The sequence below is a fragment of the Marmota monax genome, unplaced genomic scaffold (assembly GCF_021218885.2).
Source record: "Marmota monax isolate L192 unplaced genomic scaffold, Marmota_monax_Labrador192_F-V1.1 WCK01_AAM20220418_F8-fsc00001, whole genome shotgun sequence".
Classification (NCBI taxonomy): domain Eukaryota; kingdom Metazoa; phylum Chordata; class Mammalia; order Rodentia; family Sciuridae; genus Marmota; species Marmota monax.
In genome coordinates this window covers 9,909,950-9,934,322 of record NW_026693777.1, presented here as the reverse complement: position 1 = coordinate 9,934,322, position 24,373 = coordinate 9,909,950, and the positions used below count along the sequence as shown (strand labels likewise).

General features: G+C 34.8%; 1 protein-coding gene across 6 annotated transcripts in view; it reads left to right on the top strand.

The window, feature by feature from the left end:
• The first annotated feature begins 378 nt into the window (after positions 1-378).
• The window catches only part of Mis18bp1 (MIS18 binding protein 1), a 37,573-nt gene continuing 13,578 nt past the window's right edge, over positions 379-24,373 (top strand). For 3 of the 6 annotated variants that reach the window (XR_009228344.1, XM_046461595.2, XM_058584511.1), the window contains exons 1-10: positions 380-555; positions 7,160-7,783; positions 11,687-11,791; positions 12,064-12,542; positions 14,689-14,762; positions 16,957-17,087; positions 20,011-20,098; positions 21,011-21,168; positions 21,405-21,544; positions 22,471-22,567. Coding sequence is in view for 5 of the 6 variants with exons in the window: in XM_046461595.2 (XP_046317551.1) it covers positions 7,243-7,783; positions 11,687-11,791; positions 12,064-12,542; positions 14,689-14,762; positions 16,957-17,087; positions 20,011-20,098; positions 21,011-21,168; positions 21,405-21,544; positions 22,471-22,567 (1,813 nt within the window). In the remaining variant the exon portion in view is untranslated. Of the gene's footprint in view, positions 556-648; positions 819-4,382; positions 4,520-7,159; positions 7,784-11,686; positions 11,792-12,063; positions 12,543-14,688; positions 14,763-16,956; positions 17,088-20,010; positions 20,099-21,010; positions 21,169-21,404; positions 21,545-22,470; positions 22,568-24,373 lie in introns of those variants that run through there. The other 3 variants (XM_058584510.1, XM_046461596.2, XM_058584509.1) reach the window with 3 other exon arrangements.

Here is a 24,373-nt window from a genome sequence, read left to right as displayed (position 1 = left end):
GCTCCTCAGAGATGGAAGGAAAGGATAACAAATGCCACCTCGCGAGTGGGGCTGGTACAGGAGCCGGTAGGCGGTGGCCGGGAAGGGCCAAACTTAGTCAGGCCTTCGTGGAGCGCGCCGGCGGGGTCTGTAGTCTGCCTCTCCCACGAGGTAGGGTGCAGCTGAATAGGAGATGAGCGCGCTTCCTATAAAGAGGAACCTAACTTTGCGCAGAGGACGCGCCAGCCCCATACCGCGGCAGCCTGGAGTTACACAAATTTTATAAACACAGCGTTGTCCTCGCGGGATCCGGTTAAGTCCCCGTGAGACGCACCGTGACGCAATTCTTGAATGTGCCAATCCCGTGCTAGTTTGAGGGCGGGCCTTTCAGATTTGAAATCCCAGACTGTTTTGGGTTAGAAGGAAGCTCGAGAGACAGGTGAGCGTCGCTCTGCGCCGCGCTGCTGCCCGCGGGTCCGCGGTGCTCCTGAGGCGCGAGCTCTGGGCTCCGGGTGCCCTCGGCGAGGAGCGGAGCTGGGGCTGCCGCACTCTGGCCCGCCGGGCCGTTCACCCAAGGTAGGAGCACCTCTGCCCTCCTCTCCAGCCGCGCGGGCGCCCCCTCCCTATCCTGCCGGCCCTTCCGCGTTCTGGACTCACGCGGGCTTTTATACGCTTCTGGTGGTGGCAGTGGTTTCACGACTGCGCACTCACTCGGTGTTGCCTGTCCATGCGGTTGTCGATGGTAGAATCCTCGCGCGTTGATTTGGATGGCGAGCGCACCACGCGTTTGCTCAAGAGTCAATTCTAGGGAGAGAATCTTTGGTTAGAATAATTATCAGGTAGGAAAATTGTTTGCCGCGGTACCCCACTCTTCACCGCGGGGCCCAGGACTCACAGGGATATATAGATAATGGACCCCTCCAGTTTTTTGGTTTGTGTGTTGGCGAGGACGGTAGAGAGGACTTTAGCCAGGGGAATTTTACCATTGAGCCACATCTCCAGCCCCTTTTTTCTTTTTTTTTTTTTTTCAGTTTTAAGACAGGGTCTCACTAAGTTGCTTAGGGTCTCGCAAATTTGCTGAAGTTGGCCTTGAGATTACCGGAGTGCGCCACCCCGCCATATGTGTTTATTTTTTTACAGAAGTGAAACCATACATCCTGACCTGCTTCCTTTTTTTAATTTCGTATTTCTTGGAAGCTTTCGTGTTAATATATATATAGAGAGAGATAGATAGATAGATGTATGTTTTGTTGTTGTTGTTGGGTACATAGAATTAAATTTCTTATATTTTATTTTGAAATTTATTTTAACCCTTATTGGTGGATGTCTAGTCTAGGTTGTTTTTTAATTTCCCTGGTACTGCAGTGAAGGTCATTGTGTGGTGGTAGCTTTTGTTGCTTGTTGCTGGAGAACTTTGGCTTTGAAGTCCAGTAGACTTGGTTCCTGCTCTTTCTCACTGTTAAGTGTGACCTGGGGCACATCACTTAACCAACTAGTCACAATAACAGTACTTATCTCTGTGTCTCTCTCTCTCTCTTTTTTTTTTTTTTTTTGTAGTTGTAGATGGACAGAATGCCTTTATTTTATTTGTTTTATTTTTATGTGCTGAGGATCGAACCCAGAGCCTCATGTATGCTAAGCAAGTGCTCTGCCACTGAGCCCCAGCCCCTATAACAGTACTTAGTTGTAGTAAGACTAATTAGAACAAATTAAAAAAAAAAATTTTAAATTAAAAAAAAGAGTTGCAGTAAGATTATATAGTGGCTGGCATGATGTTAATACTATTCAGTAGATGTTGGCTATTATTAATGTATATTAATATTAACACTAATATGAATTTGCAATCTTATGGTTCTGTAGAGAAAATAATTTAGAAGAATTTTGGTGTCAGTGGTATAGACATATATTTTGAAATTAGTCTCTACCAATCTGATAAGTAAAACGTTTTAATTTGCATCTCTTCATTTATTAGTAAAATAGAGTGTTAGATGAATCATTTATTGGCCTTTTGTATTTCTTCTGTCAATTGCCTTTCGTGTACTTTGGCCATTTTCCATATTGATAATCCTTTAAAATTGGTTCATTGTTCTCATTGAGTGTCATGTATACTAGCCCTTTGTCTTATATGCCAAGTCCCCTGCCACATCCACACACATTTATTTGCCCATTAACTTAGAATTTTGTTTCTCTTAACTCCACCTACCAGTTTTTGTTAGCGTACTCAAGATTTTCAACCCATTCCATTATGGTAATTATTACTACAGCTACCACTGCAGTAAGTCCCCAGAAGAATTTATTTTGGGGAAGAGTAGCATTCAGTATCATACACAATAACAGTTGTTTAGCCTTAACTCTTTACATATACTATGTTTAAAGCCCACCTTTTCATAAATGTTTTTTCAGCTGAGTCTTTGTGATGAATAAAGGGCATTTTTTCCCCTAGTTTATCAGCATTTGTCAGTTTTTAAAGTAGATTTTCTAAACAGCCATAAGCAATTAAAGAAAACAGAAGTATACCGTTTTAGAATTCACCGTCTCTAATATGAGAAGATTTCAGAGATGTCCCTCAGAGTAACAGGCTTAAGTTTTATTGAAGGGATAGGAAAAGGGAAAGGGGACACTCTACAGAGAGAAAGTGGGTCCTTTCAGAGAGGAGAGAGACAATATACCTCTCCTGCACTCAAGTTTTATTGTGGATCCTAGAGAAGTTTCCATAGTTCCCCCACATCTACCTCTTGACTTTTGACTGACAGCACAGTGACATCATGACTTTCATGTACCTATTGCCAGTTTTTTGGTTTCCTTGTGTGTATGTGTTGGCAGTGAGGGTAGAGGGGACTTTACCCAGGGGAATTTTACTACTGAGCCACATCCCCAGCCCTTTTTTCAATTTTTTTTTTTTTTCCAATTTTAAGACAGGGTCTCACTAAGTTGCTTAGGGCCTTGCAAATTTGCTGAGGTTGGCCTCATTGCTATTTCATGTATCCTTGACCCATGCTGAGCAGTTCTAATTGGATTCTTAATAATTTTAATGATTCTTAATAATTACAGGTTTTATGGTCAGAAGGAATTATCCTTACGGAATCTGGTGTGTGAAAAGAGTCACAAAAATCTCTACTTTCAACTTGGGTTGAAACGTGGGTTCCTGTTATCAAGGTTATTTCTTGTTTGCATTTCCTTGCAAATAACAGGTAGTTTGCTGAAGAATGTGACAAAACCTCTCTACTTAGGCCAGGCAGGGCTGCATGTAAATTGCTTTTTAGCAAAGAGTGTGGGGGATTGGCCCGTTTTATAGAATGTCAATTAACCTTGTAGTCACACCATTCTCATCTGTCTGTCCCCTAACAACTTCCATCTATTAGATCCAGTCTGCTTGACCTTCAGTATGTTCTATTCTTTCTTCAACTTGAAGAATACAATTATTTTTGAAGAGATATTATTTTTACTTATATTAACTTCACATATATGTCTAGGCAGTGACCTTTTTTTGTCATTTTTACTGCTAAAAAGCGTCAAATTGCTTTTTATTTCAGGAATATTTACTTGCACTGTTTGTTCAGTTCCATTGTTTTGCTTTTCTTTAGGGATTCCATTTATGTGCTATTGGATCACCACTGTCCATCTTCAGTTTCTTTATAACTTACTTTAAAACTATAATTTCATCTTATTGTTTCATTTCTATTGTTCATAGTTGTTATTATTTTCCACCATATTTATACTCCCTTATGCTACTCTACTTTTATTTTCATATCTGTGATTTTTTTTCTTGTGTATATTTATGGGCTACAATATTTTAAAATATTTATTTTTTAGCTTTAAGTGGACACAGTAACTTTATTTTTTAAAATTTTTTTAGTTGTTGATGGGCCTTTATTTAATTTATTTATATGCAGTTCTGAGAATTGAACCCAGTACCTCGCACATGCTAGGCACACGCTCTACCACTGAGCTATAATCCCAGCCCTTTATTTTTATGTGGTGCTGAGAATCAAATCCAGTGCCTCATGCGTGCTAGGCAAGCGCTCTACCACTGAGTCACAACCTCAGCCCTTATGGGCTATAATTTGATATTTCGATACATGTATACATTATGTATCAGGATAGTTAGCATATCTGTCACCTCATCAGTTTTATCATTTCTTTGTGGTGAGAATAGGAACTTTCTTCTAGCTATTTTGAAAAATATAATACCTTAGCACTAAAACTTCAGAACGTATTCCTCCTATCTTGTGCCACTTGACCACCATTTCTTCCCAATCTCCTCATATTCCCTCTTCGCGATTCCTTTTTCATCTCCTCTTTTCCAACCCTCTCCCCATTCTCTGGTAGCTACCTTTCTATCCTCTCTCTCTCTCTTTTTTTTTTTTTTTTTTTTGCAGGGTATTTGGGGCACTCAACCACTGACCCACATTCCCAGCCCTATTTTATATTTTACTTAGAGACAGGGTCTCACTGAGTTGCTTAACACCTCGCCATTGCTGAGGCTGGCTTTGAACTCGGGATCCTCCTGGCTTAGCCTCCAAAGCTGCTGGGATTACAGGTAGGAGCCACTGCGCCCAGCTCTACTTTTATAATGTCAGCTTTTTACAAATTCTACATGAGTGAGATCATGCAGTGTTTGTCTTTCTGTGTGGGGCTTGTTTCACTTAACATGATTTCCTCCAGCTTCATCCATGTTGTCTCAGATGACAAGATATATCATTCTTTTATAGCTGAGTAGTATTCTATTGTATAGATATACCACATTTTCTTTATTCATCGGTTATTGGACATTTGGGTTGTTTCCCTCTTGGCTATTGTGAATAGTCTTCAGTGAACATGAGTGTACAGATTACTCTGACATAGGGATTACTGGATCATATGATAACTCCATTTTAATTTTTTGAGGAAATTCCATACTGTTCTCAACAATGGCTGTACTAATTTACATTACAACAACGTGTAGAAGGGTTCCCTTTTCTCCACATCCTTGTCAACAGTTGTTTTCTTTTGTATTTTATAGATAATAGCCATTCTAACTAGAGTGAGTGGGTATCTCAATGTACTTTTGATGTGGGGGGGTACCAGGGATTGAACTCCGGGGCACTCAACCACTGACCCTATTTTCCCATTTTATAACCTCTGTTTCATCAAAGGTTGAACATTGATAATGATCTGTTTTCTTTGTTCTGCCCTTTTAACTAGGGAATGGGGCTTCAGATCTTTCTTGGGTGACTATCCAGGTTTGTTTTTCTTCTATAGGTATTCTGCAGAGACTCTATGGTCAGAAAATCCTAGGTAATTTTTTTTTCATTGCGTCTTCTCTTCCACTAACTGTTTAGCTTCTTTAGAGTTTCTGTTTATCACATAGTGGGAAAGAATAACTCTAGAGGAACTTCTTGTGTCTTTTGGGGAGAGAATAGAATTTGAGGATTTTTTCAGAGTCTTGATTGTTCACCTTCATCCTGCTACTTGTTTGAATTAGTTGGAGAAAGGGTAGGTTGTTGGAAGAAGCTCTGTGCTACTGATTATTGGAGCCTTTCAACGTACCCATAAATATCTGTCTTTAAATTAAAGCAGTTCTTTATGTCAGTACAGAATTGGCCTGTTTTCAGTGCTACTAGTGTGTTTGCAATTTCTGTTAAGCGTTTGATAAGGGTTTGAGGAACTGAGACTGGGAAATCTTGAACATACTCTAATAATTTTCCCCTGTATTTGTCCATGAACATTTTTGGTTATGAGAAATAGTATAGCATTATTGATACCCTTTAAAATGAACAATAGTGATTATCATAACTCCCAGTGCTTCTGACACTTAGCACAATGAGAGACATACAAATAAATGCATTAACATGTATTTTATGAAAGAATTACAATGGTTTTCCTGTCACAGGATCAAACTTCCAAGACCCCCTCCTCATTATATATTGAGTAATACTCTTTTGTTTCCATTTTCAGTTATAAATTATTGTATAAAATATTTTATATGAATTTTTAGGTTGCTTATTTATTTAACATAGAAGTTATGTAGATAATATGCTTGATGTCTTTTTTGATCTTGATTAGTCAGTTCCAGGCCTCTTGGATTGAAATGTTTTGTGTTTTTTTCCCAAGAATTACTTTACGAAATTTGTGGTTCCTCACCTAGAATCTTAATTTCTAGGTATGGGAAATAAAATTCATATGTAAGAATCAAGTTAAAAAAGTCTAAGGGGTGGTGGGGTAGTAGCTCAGTGGTAGAGCATTTGCCTCACACATATGAGGCACTGGGTTCAATCCCCAGCACCACATAAAAATGAATAAGTAAATGAAATAAAGTTTTTTTTGTTTTGTTTTTTTTTAAAGAAACTGCTTTTTGGCCTTTTGGCTAAGATCAAGTGTAAAACAAGTCTAAGAACTGGTATGTTCAAGTATATGATTTTCTCCAAAAATTCTAAATAGCATTCTTTTTTCAAAAAAATTTAGAATAAATATAATTTACTTTCTATTTGAAGGTTTTCAATTAGGACCTCATAATCTAAGTGTTCTGGAGCATAAAAGTCAGCATTGGAGATTATTTAAATAACTGAATAGAATTTTCAGCCCTTGTTTTTGGACATTTTAGATGCTGCCTTAAAATTTAAGTGCATAAAGGGAAATGCCACATTTGTGAAACTTAATCTTTTTTTTAAAAATATGTTTTGTTTTGAGTTATAGTTGGACACAATACTTTATTTTATTTATATATTTTTATGTGGTACTGAGGATCGAACCCAGATCCTCACACATGCTAGGCGAGCATTCTACCTTTGAGTCCCAACCCCAGCCCCAAAACTTAATCTTTTATAACAATATAATTAATACTTACTGCCTATGTCATTGCTTTTTGATGCAGATATTAGATTGAAACATCTAAAACTTAATATTCAAATAAATTTCAAAACAGATATTCAAAACTCAGTAGAGCTATTGGATATATTATTTGGTGAATATTGTTTTTTGTAAAGAAGTAAAATTAAAGACCAAGTTGCTCATCTATTGAAAAACAATAAAAATGAGACTTTAAATAAATAAAATCCTAGTCAGATTTGTGGGATGTATAGAATATCTAGTGTTTTTATGAGTAGTTGAACCTTTTAATTGAGATATTGTTATGGAAAGCAAATAAATAAAACTTTCTGCACTAACCCATGATGATGATTGGTTTCCCATCGAACTGCAGGTTTCTCTGGACACACTATCCTGAAAATTGTGCTTGATTGGATTTTCTGTTAGGGGGATTTTGTTGCTACTGTCCTTATCAAGATGATTACAACACCTTTAAAACATCCAGGAATTCATTTGTCTTCAGAGACTTCTTCTCAAAAAAGAAATATGTCCATGGATGCAATCTTTTTTGACAACATTCCTTCAGGCACACTTACTCCTATAAAAGATTTGGTCAAATATCAGAATTCCTCTTTAAAATCTAATGACCACAAAAAGAATCAGTCTTTAGAAATGACAACTCCTAAGAATAAAAATATATTTCAATCTACCATGCTAACAGAGGTTACTACATCTAACAGTTGTCTTGATATCAGTGCTATCAAGTCCAACATGGATGCATTAAAAAGTAAAGCAAATTATGAATCACCAGGAAAAATATTTCAAAGAATGAAAGAAAAAGTACTGCGTGATAAGCAAGAACAAGCATCAAGAAACGATAGTTTGTTGGAACCACCGAAAAGTGAAAATCATAAAATCTTTACTCCTAATAAAAATGAAAAAAGACTATTGCAGCATACCTGCTTCTATGAAGAAAAGGAAAATAACTCGTTCTTATCAGATAACAATTCACTAAGAGGTTAGTTTTATCATGTGTTGGCTAAACAGCTATAAAGTCATAAGTGTTTTAATGTGTCAGATATCTTAGGTGCTTGGGATACAGCTATGAACAGAGTGCTTCAAAATCTCTGCCTCTGTGAGCATAGGTCACATTCAGGTAAATTAAAAGAGTATTTTTTATGGTATAGTTGAAGAGGAAAAGCAGGAAGAAGCAAAGAAAGGAAAGGCAGAATAAGGATGATGGGGAGACTTGGAGGGTGTTGTAATTTTCAGTGGAATGGTGAGGGTAAACATCAGTGAGGTGGCAGTTGAGCCCAAAAATTTGAAGGAAGTGATAGATACAGGTATTTTGGGAAATGGAGCATGATCCAGACACCTAAGTAACAGCTGAACATGCCTGGAAAACTCGGATTAACTATGAAGTTATTGTGCCATGGAGTAATAGACTGCCCAAAGAGGAGAGGATAAGAGAGGGTCAGATAATATAGAACCTTATTGGTTAAAAAAAAAAAAAATAGAGGCTTGTTTTTTACTGTAAGCAAAATAAGAAGCCATTGGAAGGCTTTGAGCAGAGGAATGGCAAGATCTAATTACGTTTTTGAAATATCACTCTGGCTGTTGATTTGAAATAGAGACACTACAATTATGCATGTGACAATACTAACTTGGTCCAGGAGGTAGGTGTGATTGGATTAAAAAGTGGTTAAAGTCTGGTTATATTTTGAAGGTGGAATCAATAGATTTGATTCATAGGCTGGGTGTGGAATATAAAAGAGAAAAAGCAATATAAAGAATAATTCCAGGTTAGTTAGTTGATTGGTTGGTTTGGGGTTTTAGCCTGACCAACTGGAAGGATAATTTAACTGAACTGGTATAGATTGAAGGAAGAATGGTGGGAGGACCTTGTTAATTTTTCATCAGGTTAATTTTGGTATGACTATTAGAAATTAGCAAATAAGTCAGTTAGACTGTTGGGAATTTTTAGTTGGAATTTAAGGAAGTTATAAAGGGCAGAGAAGGACATTTGGGAATTATTAGCACCAAATAATATTTAAAGCTGTGAGATTAGATGGGATCATCAAGGAGTTAAGTATAGAAAGAGAAAATGTTCAAGGTCTGAGCCTGTAGTACTCTAACATTTAGAAGATAGAATAAAGGGTAGAAGGCCACTGAGAAAGGTAATTAGGAAGAAGGAGAACCAGGAGAATGAAGCCAAAGAAGCTGAAAGAACAAAATGCTTAAAAATGGAAGGAATCAGGCCTGGGGCTGTGGCTCAGTGGCAGAGCACTTGCCTAGCACGTGTGAGGCACTGGGTTTGATCCTCAGCATGACACACAAAAATAAGCAAATAAATTAAAAGCATGCTATCCATCTACAACTACAAAGAAAATTTTTTAAAAAAATGGAAGGAGACATCAACGATGTCTGATTCTGCTAGTAGGTCAAGTAGGCTAAGATTTGATCCTTGGATTTAGTGATTTAGAGATCACTGATGACTTGCATGAGGGCAGTTTTGGTGGAATGGTAGGAATAAAAATGTTACGAAAGGGTTTAAGAGAATGTAAGTAGAGAAATTGGCATGGTGACCATAGATAAAGTGTTTCTGAGGGAACAAAGAGGTAATGAGAATTGTTAAAGAGTATATTGTAGTTTTTGATATTTGGTGAAGTAACAATATTTTTATATGCTTTTGGGAATAATTCAGTGGGAAGAGATGAATGGATTGCTTGTATGATGTCCTTGAATAGTTGAAAGGAAATAGAATCTAATGCATAAGTAGAGATTTGACCTTAGCTAGGACACAAAATTGTTAACAAAAACGAAGCCAGCACAACAGACACTAGTATGGCAATATGTAAATCAGTGGATGTGTAACTGATGTGATTCTGCAATCTGTGTATGGGGTGAAGGTGGGAGTTCATAACCCACTTGAATCAAAGTGTGGAATATGATATGTCAAGAAATTTGTAATGTTTTGAACAACCCACAATAAAAAATTAAAAATATAAAAAAAAAAAAAACGAAGCCAGTATGTAAATACAGATACTGGTGGGTCATTGTAAAATTTTACACATAGTCTGAAATATGAAATAAGATCATCAACTGAGTGAGGATCACTTGGATTTAGTGATTTAGAGGTCACTGATGACTTGAATGAGGGCAGTTTTGGTGGAATGTTCAAGGCTCAGACCTTGAACATTTTCTCTTTCTAGACTTAACTCCTTGATGATCCCATCTAATCTCACAGCTTTAAATATTATACAGTATTGAAATTTGAGGAGGTGGAGGTTTGAATAGTATAGGAGAGGAGAATAGTTAATTATCTAGGCATAAATTTGAGTTTCTGGGTGACATTAAAGAGCTACTTGAGATTTGTGGGCATGAATTTAAAGGGGGACCAATAAATATGGTTGTAAGTTTTCCTCTAGCCCTGTTTAATTGCATAGATGCTGGTGTGGAATAGGCAGGGAGTTAAATATTATCTGAGTTATAATTTTGCCAAGTAAGATGCAGTGACAGAAGGACAAAAGAGTTGAGGAGGAGTACAAGAGTATAACAATTAGCCATGAAATTTAAGCTTCTTTTTATGACATCATTATAATCAAATCTTTATATTAAGATTTATAAGTCCAAAGTGGTATATATATTAAAGCATAGTCATTTCTTATTTTTTTTTCAAGTATAATATTTGACATTAAATAAACCCAGTTTTTCTTTCTCTAGCACAAATTTAAATCTATAATCATTCCGTTCATGAGTGAAAGAATCTCATTTCTATACACCTTTCTCAGTGGCCTTCTACCCTTTATTCTAACTTCTAAATGTTTCTATACACAAGAAACATTCAAGACCTAGTTGTGCGGTGGCGCACAACTCCAATCCCAGTGGCTTGGGAGACTGAGGCAGGAGGATCACACATTCAAAGCCAGCCTCAGTAAAAGCAAGGCACTAAGTAACTCAGTGAGACCCTGTTCTCTAAATAAAATACAAAATAGGGCTAGGATGTGGCTCAGTGGTCGAGTGCCCCTGAGTTCAATCCCTGGTATCCAAAAAAAAAAAAGATCTAGTATGTAAATCAGAATAAAGTGTATAAAGTGCAAGCAATACCAGAAGTCCTTATTTATCATAGATGTCAATAGACTTCTGTGCCTTTGAAGGCCTACAAAAGAGATTTCAAAGCCATATAAATTATGATTAAGTCTGCTATTAGATTCTCAACATAAAATTTTTAAAGAATAAGTAACCGCTCTTCAACTGTTCTTCATGTTTTAGAAATTTATAGAAAACAGAAGCAGAAATTTCAAGCCTGGGTGGTATTTCATGCGTAATCTTAGCATACCCAGTTTGTGGCAGCACAAGAATTTTATTCCATATTTTAGGTTTCTAAGTCTAGTAGTATATTATTTGGTCCCCTTCTCCTTCATTCCCAGAGTTCTTGGCTGGAAGTGTGAATCAGCCTGTAGGCCACTGTGTGAGACTGTCCATCTGTCCTTTAGTCAGGTTCTCAAGCAGGGCTTATGCCCAGCCACATGGGGCCTTGGTACCCAGTGCAGATGGTTGGTGTGTGTTGCTATATGGAGGTCAAGCCTGTCCTAGGTGCCTGAACCAGGAGCCTTGTTACCCCTTGCATGAGGTAGGGCCAGGGCCCAAGATACTGAAAGAAATAGTAAGTATAGTTTTGTCTATATTGGGCAGATTAGACCTTAGAGAAATTTATATATATATTTATACATATATAATGGAGTAAAGGCATGAAAAAATAATAAAGGGAAAATTTATATGACGGTCATGTTTTGCAAAAGTGCACCATACTAGTCTGATCATTATTGAACCTAAATGTCTTTATTTCAAGATTTTAAATAGGCATTTTTTTCTTAAGCATAACTAATACAATTCAACTTGTTTTTTTAAAAAAACTCAGCCTCAGTTCAAGAAGTTCCTCTAGAATCATCAAATATTCTTCCCATCAAACAAAAGATTCAAGACCAGAATGAAAAGAAAGCACAACTGCACAATTTAACTTACGGTAAAGTGTTGTCTTATTTTGTCTCTTTTTTAGTTTGTTAGTTCAATGTATTGTTAAATGTTGTAGATAATTATTTTCCTATTGTAGGCAATAAATATTGACTGTGGACAAATGGTTGGATTATAAAACCCAGAGGTACTCAGAGAAATACTGGGTAGAAGGGAGGTACATTCCTAATGTGAAGTCTTTTTTTTAATATAAGAGTTTTAAATTGTTATTTCTTTTAATTTCATGTGATTCTTCTGTAAATTTTATTTTGTGTTTTTTTGCAGAACTTCCAATTCTAAACCAAGAAAATGTTTCAGTTGCAGAAGTATCAAATAAGGCATTAATTAGAGCTCAACTAACTAAACAAATTCTGCACTCAAAAGAGAATACAACTGGAACCACCAATTCCAAAAAGGACACGTTTGTTTTAGAAGGCAATGATTCTGCTTATGAAAAACTCCAAGATACTAATGCTGAGATTCTTAATACTAATTGTGTTCCTATTAAAAATGGTAATCAATTAATGGTTTCTGATAGTGAAGTGATAAAAGATGGGACTTCACAAGAAGAAATTAAGGAACAAAATGAAAAGTCAGTGTCTATAATGACTAGCCTTCCAGGTTCCATGAATGATACATGTAAAATTGTACTTGCAAGTCCAAGATTACATTTAACACTACCTCGGAATTCAAAAAGAAATATTTCAAAGCTTTCTCCTCAAAGTGTAATTCAAACTATTAGAAATGAAGTTAAAAAAAGTCAGGTAGGAAATTTTTTAAGGCAGATATTTATTTCTGTTTGTATCACTTGTTCTTAGCTGTGTTTTTTTTGTTTGTTTTTGTGATTCTAGGGATGGAACCCAGGGCCTTGCGCATGCTAAGCAAGCACACTAAAACTGAGCTACCCCCAGAACTGTTACTCCTCTTTCTTTAAGAGGTTGAACTCTAATGCTCTATTATTATTTACTATAGCAATAGTGTGGCATGATAAAAAGAACAGTGAACTGAAAGTAATAAGACCCTGGTGTTAATGTTTATATTTCTCTATTCTAGTTGCACATCCTTCAACAGTTTACTTATGAACATTGAATTCATTCCTGCTCTGAAATTTTCTTGCCTGATTTTGGGGTACAAAGAGAATACTTGAAAAAAAAAAGGAATTACAGCATCTAAGGATTTGAAGATTTACGATGTAGAGTGATTCATAAAAGAGTTTTTTAGAACATCAAACTCTATTACATTAGGATAAATTCTCTGAAGGAATTGGAATGGAAATACAGGTTTAAGAAGAAAGGTATATGGGGCTGGGGTTGTGGCTCAGCGGTAGAGCACTCACCTTGCATGTGCGAGACCCTGGGTTCAATCCACATACAAAAATAAACAAGTGAAATAAAGGTGTTGTGTCAACTAAAAAATTTTAAAAATTAAAAAATAAAAAAAAGAAGGGTATAAGTTTACTTATTTATTTCAAAATAGATGTATTCAAATTTCATCTGAATTTTATTTATTTTCTGGGGTACCAGTAATTGACCCCCAGGGGTGCTTAACCACTGAGATACATCCCCAGCCTTATTTTCTTTATTTGTTTTTATGTGGTGCTAAGGATCAAACCCAGGGCCTCGCATATGCTAGGCAAGCACTCTATGGCTGAGCCACAATCCCAGTGCCCCCAGCTTTTTTTGTTCATATAGCTCATCTGTCAACTTTGTTCAATTCCATGCTCCAGGACTTTCCCTAACTATTATATCTGAAGAATCATTCCAATTATCTCACATCTTAAACTTATTTCTGTTAGTAATTATTGTCTGCTGACATCTTAATCTTTATCTTTTTGGATACCACCACATTACTTGCCTCCTGCTTCCACCAAACCCCTCCTCCCCTGCCTCCCCCCGCCACACGAGGTCAGCCATTTTGGTTTTTGCTGCATCCCCATTGTCTAGAATAGTGTATAGAACTCAACAAATATTTACTGAATAAACAATGAATGAATTCTAGAGGCAGCAGAATTCCGCAGTTTGTGACTTTTGTGCCATTAATTAGATGTGTTTGACATGAACAAGTTATTTAACTAGATTTTACAGTTTCTTTATCTGTAAAATGAAGGTTATAGTACCTGCCTCCAAGTGTTGTGAAGATAGCATGTGTTAATACAGCTAAGGTACTTGGAACAGTGTTAGTACTAGTTTATACTGTAATATTATCTTCATCTGACCAATGCTTTGATGAATCTCAGGTAGTAGCAAATGTGGGGAGTAGGGGAAAAAAGGAATGTTTTTTATTTTACTTTGCCCAAGTCTTACCTATAAGACTATCTTCCCATTTTAACATTTTCTGATGCAGTATAAAACCACCACTGGAGAATTTGTCTTTATATGTAAATGTATAATATCATATAATGTAAATGACAATTCAAATTAGTTATCTTATAAATTTTGGGTTTTGTTCTCATCAGAGAGAGTTCAATCTTAAATTACTATGAAATATAAACAGTTTTTTTTTGCACAGATGTTCATAGAAATTTTTCCGCTTGAATGGGATTTTACTCATACTAGAAAATTAGTTTTCTGAGCTATTCAAATACTTTCACTTTGAAATAAAATGCTACTAAATGTATATTACCAGCAGTCACCAGAGTTTATAGGAAATTGAAATGCACCTGTACATCAGCTTTATAAAACAAATGGTCTAATTGTTTAAGGGACAAAGCTGATGGTCTGTAACTCTTTTTTCTTCTAAATTATTAGATCCCTTATGATAATTTGTGTTTTAATACATTAACATTCTTATATAGATGAGTATAAGGAATTGCTAGGATTACTTAGATCTAAGTTTTTTCTTTATAATTTAATTTGTAATGTCTATCCTGGAAGTAGTATAAGACATGTTCTTTGCTTAATGCTTGATTAGGTAATCCAGCTTCAAGAATGGATGATTAAAGTCATCAATAATAATACTGCTATATGTGTAGAAGGAAAACTGATGTAAGTATAACATTTAAATATTCTTGTAATAAAATTTAAGAGGACATTTGTCTAAAAGCTTATAAGTAATACAAGAGGGCTGGTGTTGTGACCTAGTGGTAGAGTACTAGCCTGGCATGTGTGAGGCCCTGGGTTCAATCCTCAGCACCGCATATAAATAAATAAATAAAAGACCCATTTGCAACTTAAAAAATATTTAAAAAAAAAATAATACTAGCGAAACCAAGCACAGTGATACATGCCTATAATCCCAGTGATTTGGGAGGTTGATGCAGGAGGATTGCAAGTTTCAGGCCAACTTCAGCAATTTAGAACCAATATAACTTAGTGGCAAAGCATCCCTGAGTTCAATCCCCAGTACAAAAAAAAAAAAGTAAAAAAAATAGTATCTTTCTATAAAGCTATAAAAACTTTGTCATGAGGTTATAAAGGCAAAAATGTACAATGGTTATGCAGATACTCACCATATTGATTGCTACCAGCTTTCTTAGTTTTTGCCTGTTTTCTCCAATTGTTCTTTAAATAGTGAGAGCTCAATTTTATAAGGTGCTTTTTTTTTTTTTTCCTGAGGGGCTAATAAGTAGACTGGTATTATCTGCTTAATTATGTATGATCACTTAATATTTACTACTTGCATTTTAGTCCAGATTCTCGAATCTCAATTGGAAAAACCAGATATAAATTACTGATCCAGAAAATAAATTTAAATTATTGAAAACTTTGCCATATAGCTACATATTAAGTAATTGTCTCTTTTTGGTTCACCCTAAAATAAAATAAGAGATTCATCTAGGTACGTGCCACTCTGTCAGCACCAGTTTTTATTTTCAAAACCTATTCTTGGTGGTAAAACAAATTTTGTAATAAAATAGTATAGGATTTCAGTATTTAAAGTTTGTACATGGAAGTTTATAAAGTATGTGTTATTCACTTTGCTTGCCTTGTGCCCATTTTCTTAATATCCAAGATGTAGTTTAGATTGTCTTTAGGAATCCTATTATTCATGCTTACACCAGAATGACTTGGGTTATTTATTTACCCTCTTTCAGGCTCAAGTTTCTTTATCTGTACAATAAGAATATAGTATTACATACTTTTTTTTGCAGTACAGAGACTGTACCCTAGGGGCACTCTACCACTGAGATATATCCCCAGCCCTTTTCATTTTTTATTTTGAAACAGGCTCTTACTGTCATTTAATTTTTATTTTTAAGATGTGGTCTTGCTGTGTTGCCCCGGCTAGCCTCAAACATACTATTCTCCTGCCTCAGCCTCCAAAGTTTCTGGGATTACAGGTGTGAGCCATCACACCCAGCCCTGTAGATTGATTTAAGAATTAAGTAAGTTAATATTTGTAATACAAAAGAAGAGTGCTTTTAGAGTATTGTTTAAATGTTAAATAAAGCAAAAAAGAATGCAAGGAGAGAATAGTGTATTTAAGTATAATATATGAGTTTAATCCCATTGGCTGAGTTAAAATAACTTCCTTATTATGTTTGTAAATAGCATGTTATTATCTAATGAGTGAGAATGTACTTTTCCAAAATGGAAGATGAAAACATCTGGCTATGTACTGTGGGAAAACACATACACAGAAGATTAGATGGTTCTGATCTGTTTTTGTTGTAATTCATAATTTACTATGAATAAATTAAAGCAATTGATTAGATTTTGTAAAATTTAATTATGTTTCTATAATAATTCTAGCTACTTGGAAGACCAAGGAGGAGGATCACCAGTTCAGGATAGCCTAGACAACATAGCAAGACCACATCTTAAAAAAAAAAAAACAAAAACTACACTTCTGCACAAAATTTGAAACATTAAAATCTGTGGGAAAGGGTCACAGAAAATGTTCTTTGGAAGCTTAGTATCAGTTAAGCTGAAGTTGCAGATATCGCCAGCACAAGATAGAGAAAGCTCTGCCTCCATCCTAATGATGTATTTTATATCAGGGACATGGTTTAGCCACAGTAAGTTTCTTAGCACATACTCTGAGGACCACATTAGTGAAGCAGTTAAGTTCTACTGTAGTGTTTGTCACTCAAATATTTTGTAATTTGATTAACAATATTGGTATTGTTACTGTAGCTAGAATGTAGACGTATATATGTGTTTTGTGACTCCTGATAAAATGTGAATATTTTGGCCTTCACTAAGTTTTGTTTTGTTTTGTTTTGTTTTTTGTTTTTAGAGACATGACTAACATATATTGGCACAGTAATGTAATTATAGATCGGATTAAGCACAATGAACTTAGGACTGTATCAGGCAACATTTATATATTAAAAGGATTGATAGACAAGATTTCCATGAAAGAAGCAGGTAAATAAGTATTATTGTTAATTGATGTTATTTTCGTAAGTGAAGCGATTAACCGTGTTTCTAACAGTAATATATATGTGTGTATATGTGCTTTTTTAAAATTATGAATAAATTAAAGCAATTGATTAGATTTTGTAAAATTTACATAAGAATTTTACAAAATCATTTTCTTGAATTTCATAATTGTTACAGTTTAAGTTTTTGTGATTTAAAAATTCAAAATTTCCTATTTATAAGGAACTGCTTTATAAGAATATAATTGAGCTCCTTGGTTTCTGTCTCTATTAAACCTCGCTGACATAACCCTCTCCGGGTATAATCTAATTTGCATATTCCTTGCATACAGTCTAATGTAGGTCAGAAAACATACCCAAATATTCTACTTTAAATTTTTGATTACCAGCAACAAGTTATAGACTAGTTCTTTAGTGGTCCCTTGGTGATGCTTGGCAACCTACTGTATTTCCCTAATCTATTTACTTTCCCATCCTTCCTGATTACTATTTCATGTTTTTTTAAATCTCCACCACCTTCTCCCTCATACATTCTCAGGTAAAGAGGATAGAATGAGAGGGGAGTACCTGAACAATAGGAACATTCAGAAGAGAATTTCCCCACTGCATTTACTTATCTGTTTACATCCAAACCTGCTTTCATTGTGAATGTACTATCCATGTTCCTATGTATTAGTCTTTCCATTTAAATATTAGCTCCATTTTTCTTCTTTTACTTGAGGACATCACTCCAGTAATTTTCTCTTCTCCTGTTTCAAAAGCAAAACACTGCTCTTTTAAGCATACCTCTTTCAGCCACTGCTCTCGTTTACATAAAAATAACTCTCAGAAGATTTACTACATCAGATTTTTCTTGAGTTCTCTCTCCCTTTTTTCTAGAATTCTCTTTAATCATGCCTTAACCCCCATTTCTTAAGCAAAACATCCTATATGAAAGTCACCAGTGGCCTCTACATTGATAGATCCAGTACACACTTATACTGGATTTAATCTACCTACTTCCTTGAGATACTTTTTTAATTTGACTTCTGGAATACCATATCTCAATTTTGATGCTTCTTCACTGCCTGTTCTTTTTTAATTTATTTGTATATTTCTCTCTTCTTTACCTCCAAGTAATGGGGTAACTTAGGGCTCTTTGTACACTCATTTATGTGCTGAATCGTTTTCGGTTTGAAGTGCCAAATGCCAGTGTTATAATAATTTTTTTTTTTAGTTGTCAATGGGCCCTTATTTTATTTATAGTCAGTGCTGAGAATTGAATCACACATATATGCAGGTGCTCTACCACTGAGCTACAACCCCAACCCCCAATGTTATTTTTCAAACCAAGACCTCCTCTAAGTATCCAGTTCATTTTCTATCTATTTGGCATCTCCATTGAGATGTTTATAATTATCTCAGATTTAATATCTGATCTTCCTTAAATCTGCTTGGCCAGTACTCTTCCCCACTTTTCCATGCTTCTACTGAATAGCCTAAATCCTTGGAGACATTTTGGGATGGCAGAGTACTAGGGATTCAACCCTGGGGTACTATAGTACTGAGCTATATCCCTGGCACTTTTTAATTTTTTTTATTTTGAGATGGGGTCTATCTGAGTTACTGAAGATGACTTGAACCTGCAATCCTTCCATCTCAGCCTCCTGAGACACTGGAATTATAGACATATGCCATCATGCCTAGCTCCTTAGAGCTTTTTAAACCTTTTAGTTTTAAAAACCATTTTTAAACCTTTTAGTTTTTCTCATACCCACGTCTAGTTTATCAGTACAACTTGTTGGCAGTATCTCCCAAAACACCTTTAAAACACTGATCTCTATTGCACCACTGTAATCTAGACCTACCTCATCTTTTGTTTCAGTTTTTTGTTTGTTTAATACTGGGGATTGAATCCAGGGGTGCTCACTAAATTGTTTAGATCCTCGATAAGTTCTGAGACGGGTCTTGTACTTGCAATCCTTGTATCTTAGCCTCCTAAGTCACTGGATTATAGGTTTGTACCAACACACCCAGCCTTTTGTCTCAATTAATATAATAATAGTCTCTTAATTAGTCTCTCTTAATTAGTCTCGTTCTTTTTCCACTCACTTACACAGACTCTTCTCAGAATAGCAGCTAATACAATTCTATTAAAGTAAGTCAGATCTTGTAGCTTCTTTGCTCAAAATCTTTTCATAGCTGCCCATCTTACCCTAAATAAATGTCCAAGTCCACAAAATGACCACAAAACTTCAAATTGTAATCTCCTATGCACTGCATCTGTTATCCATTTGTGTAACCTTCTAATACTAACGCCTCATATCACTGGAACTACACTGATTTTTTTTTTTTTATGTATTTATCTTTTAGTTGTAGATGGACACAATACTTTATTTATCTTTATGTGGTGCTGAGGATTGAACCCAGGGCCTCATACATGCTAGGCTCTATTCCACTGAGCCACAACCCTAGCAACTACACTGATTTTATTATTTCACAGTCAGATCAGGTATCCTCTTGCCTCATGGCTTTTTACTTTCCTCTGCCCTTCTTACATTTTCAACATTGCTACATGGTTCATTCCCTCTAATTCTTTAGGACTTTTGCTTAGCATTTCAGTGAGGTATTCCCTGACTATCCATTTTTAAAATTGCTGTTCTCCCATGAACATCCTTATCCCCCTTCCCTGCAGAACATCTAGCAAACAGGACATTTTACTTGTTGGTGTGCTTAACTGTATATACTAGAAGACCAGTTCTACGAGGTCAGAGATTTTTATTTACCTTGTTAACTGCTGAATCCTCACTAAAAATGACTGCACATAATAAACAAAAGTACATGTTTCTTGACTGATTTAGTGAATTAATGATATCTCTTTAAAATTCTAGGCTTTTAGATAATTATTGTTGTCATTTGTCCTTAAATAGGATATCCATATTATCTCATAAGGAAATTTATGTTTGGATTTCCAGAAAATTGGAAAGAATACATTGATAATTTTCTAGAGCAATTAAGGTAAAGTATTCTTTTAAATTTTAAAAAAATGAACATTAATAAAGTATAATTTACGTTTAATAAATGTATGCATTTTAGATGTAAAATATAATGAACTTCACATACATGTACTTGTTTTTTGGGATGGTACCAGTTTTGAAGTTCTTTTTGATCTCAGAAGAGTTTCAGGAAAAAATAATACTTTGTAAGTATTTCTGTCATGTTGAATAAATCTAAAAGGGAAATAAAACTTTCAGCATATTTCTAGAAATATTCTTCATTCACCTACCCTTTGAAGGACATAATGCTGTTTAATACCTTTTTTCTTTTCATTAATTCTTAGTAATTATTCACTGTCAGCTACTTAACAGGCACTGTAGTTAGCATTGAAAAAAATAAAGAGTGTAAATAATTCTTGTCCTTAAGGAGCCCATAGGGGATACAGAGCTTAAAGTTAATCAGAGTACAAATAACTTAGGGATAGCAGTTTTTTCTGTAAGGGACCAGATGGTAAGTATTTCTGTGAATATGTTGTGTCTGTTCCAGAAGATCTACCTTGGCAGAAAAGTAACCATAGGTAGTATGAAAATGAATTAACCTGTCTGTGTTTCAATGAACTTTATTTACAAAACAGTCAATTGACAGGACTTGCCCCATAGTTTTCTTATAATATCAGCTTAAGTAGGAATTAAGAGCATACAGTAGGAATCAGTTATGTTTTTATGAATCCTCTGATTCAATATGTTGAATATGTGGAATAGGGATGGAAATCTGGAAAAAATAAAAATGTAACATTAAAAAGTACAGTTGGCTGGGGGAGGGGGAACTTTATCTGAGGGTTTTCCTTTATTTTTAGGTTTAGTTTTTTTTTGTTGTTGTTGTTTTGTTTTTGAGAAATAATATTAGAGAAAAAAATAATATAATTGTCTTTAGGGCTAATGAAAAGAACAGGGAAGAGGCCAGAGAAGAACAGAAAACTGCAGGGTTTGACTCTGACATACGAAAATCAAGGAAAAATGATGCAGAAGAAAACCAAACATATGTCGTCCAAAAGGCCAGCACCACTTATGACCTTGATTGTGATAATTTGGGTACGTCTGGTCTTTTCTCTTGGTATAGAGGTAGCTGACAGACTTCTGTTTCATCCTTTTGCCAAACTATAAGAGTCTGCCTTATATGCACCACCCCCATCAAAAAAGTATGAACATTAATTTATAGCCCTTTCTAAGTAAGTTTTTTTTTTTTTTCAAAATAGGCTCTTTAATGTAGAAAAGCAGCTTACCTTTGCTGTAATCATTTATTGAACTGTCCATTATTGTACTCACAGAAATGAAGAATATTAAGTGTAGTGGATTGCCAGGACCTACAGAAATAAACAATGGCTATAATAATTGTCAAAATAAACCACCAATTGACCAAGTAAATAATGCTAGTCAAAATACAGGAGGATCTTACTTTTCTAAGCAGGTAAGTTATTTACTGTACACTGCTTGTTTAGAGGGGTAATGTTGTACTTGAAAAGGTTTAAAAGACACAAGTGTTGTAAGTACCAGTATCAGTTTTGTGTGTCAGTCCAACCTCAGAAACTAAAAGTAAAAGGGACTTTATTTGGATCTTTAAAAAAGTGTTCCATAGAAGGCTGGGAAAAGTGAGAACTTATATTGGACAAAAGATGTTAATCTACTAAAAGACAATAACAAATTTTTTTGTGAAGAAACTGCTTTTAGTGTTGAACCAGGTACTAGCAATAGGGCCATGTAACCAAGAGAAAAAAGAAAAAAAAAAAAAAACCTGTATATGTAGTAAAAATATCCGTAGAATAAGAATCCACTAACTTGGTTATGCATCTTAACTCTCTGGGCACAGTGTAATTATCCATTCTAGCTGCCTGAAGTCAGAAGGCAACCAAAATCCACAATCCTAGGTCATAGTTGGAATCTTCTTGTACAAGTCTTCACTTGAAAGCCTCCTGAATCCATTTTGAAAAGCTCTTTTAATATTGTTTTTATTGTGACTTTGCTATAATTCTCATAACTTTTCATTAACTTTGGAACTCTAGGTAAATGTCTTGATATTTATTTTCCCCAGTCTTTAGTTGAAAAGTGAAATTGAGAGCTGGGTATGGAGGTGCATGCATATAATCCCAGCAACTTGGGAGGCTGAGGCAGGAGGATCTCAAGTTTGAGGCCTGCCTTAGCAACTTATCTAGGCTCTAAGCAACTTAGTGAGATCCTATCTCAAAATAAAAAACAAAAAGGCTTGGGGATTGGCTCAGTGGTTAAACACCCTCTGAGTTCAATCCCTGGTACCCCCCCTCCCCCCCAAAAAATGCTTAAAATCCTGTTTAAATGGTAGTTGCTGAAATAAAAGCAAATTATCTCCTTTTTTTGAAGGAATTGATTGGAAATAAAGAATATAAAAAATTGTCTTCAAAGAAACATAAAAATTGTGAAGAGATAAATAAAAGGATAATTAAAAATCAGAAGCAAGGTAATATATTTTTAATGATTTTGTAATGATAAGAAGTTACTGTTGAAATGTTTTTAATATGTTAAACCTGATCTTATAAAATTTTTTAGTACCTTTATTTGTTTGTTTAGTGTTTTGTGATGCTAAGGATCAAACCCAGGGCTTTGCATGTGCTAGGCAGGTGCTCCACCACTGAGCCACAACCCAGCCCCAAAATTTTTTAATTGAAAACAATAAACTGGGAGCTGGGGTTGTGGCGCAGTAGTAGAGTGCTTGCCTAGCATGCCCGAGGCACTGGGTTCGATCCTCAGCACCAAATAACTGTAAAATAAAGTTATTTTAAAAAAAATAAAAGAAAACAATAAACTGTTTTAATGGCTTTAAATTTTTTTTTACATGAAATGATTTTTATAATAAAATAATCAGTTACTTTAAAAACTACGTTATGCACAGGCCTACCTTCTCAAGTCTTGGTACTAAATAATTTTATTTAGATTACAAAATTATACATAATCTTAAGTATACTTACAGAAATGTTCAAAGACTGAATCCTTTCATTAAATGAATACTATAAATTAGTTTTGTGTTGTATGCATTTTTAGAGTGATTTAATTAAAATCTTATGTATCAAAATTTAAAGAGCCTTTCTCTAAATATTAGCGAGTTCAAATTTGAACATTTATTTAAATCCATCAGCCTAATAGCGTTTTTTTTCTTTTTATGTTTTTTATTCCTGTATATGAAAATGAAGAACATTTATAAATGTGGTGAGGAAATCAATACTGCTTAGATTGCCGAGTTCATACATATTAGGTTAAAGTATCCAAAATAGGCAGAATCTTTGTCAAGATTATTTAATAAAATGATTTAAAATATTCTGAATAGAAATGTTTTTTTTCAAAATTATAATTTCAAAATTTTCCAATTTTCAGTTGAACACTTGAATTATATGAGGAATTAGGAGAAATAATTTCTTCATGATTTGAAGATCTATGACGCCAGTGAAAAATCTTACAGAAATTTTTTGGGTTACTTTGGATTAGTACTACTTCTTCACAAATTATATTTTAGAGGCTTTTCTTCCCATATTCAATATTATTATTATTTTAAAATTTTTTTAGTTGTAGATGGACACCACATCTTTAATTATTCATTTATTTTTACGTGGTGCTAAGGATCAAACCCAGTGTCTTACACGTGTGAGGCAAGTGCTCTACCACTGAGCTACAACCCCAGCCCACAGATTCAGTATTATGTATTAGTCTTTCATTTTGTTGTTGATCTTGTAAACAGTAGCATATAAAATGTGTAGTCTGTTGTTTTATGATTGGTATGATGATTTGAAATTTATATGTATTTATAATTATAATGGGAAATTTAAATTTCGAATTTCACTTAGTTTAGCTTCTGATTTCTCAAGTTTCACATTAGAGCACTGCACTCAACATATTTTCTTTAGTGACATGATATGGTAAAGAATTTTCAGTTATTTAATTTTGGTTACTTTCCCATGATAATTCATGGAGTTGGCAGAGATTCAGTGAAGGTTTGTCTCTGACTACCTTCAGGGTTGAGGTAGAGCTATAAAGATTAGAGTTCTATGTTCTCCTAATTCCATCCTTAACTAGCACAACTATTGTTTCATATTTTACATGTCTAGTCAGGTTTAGTGACCTTAGTGGTTTTCTTAATATCTTCTAAATATTTTAGTTCCAGAGAGTTAATGTAACAAATATTTGTTTAGTGTCTACAGTATACATACACATTGGTACCAACAATAGCAAAAATGTCTGAACATGAAAATAAAGTTCTTATCATTAATGTTTT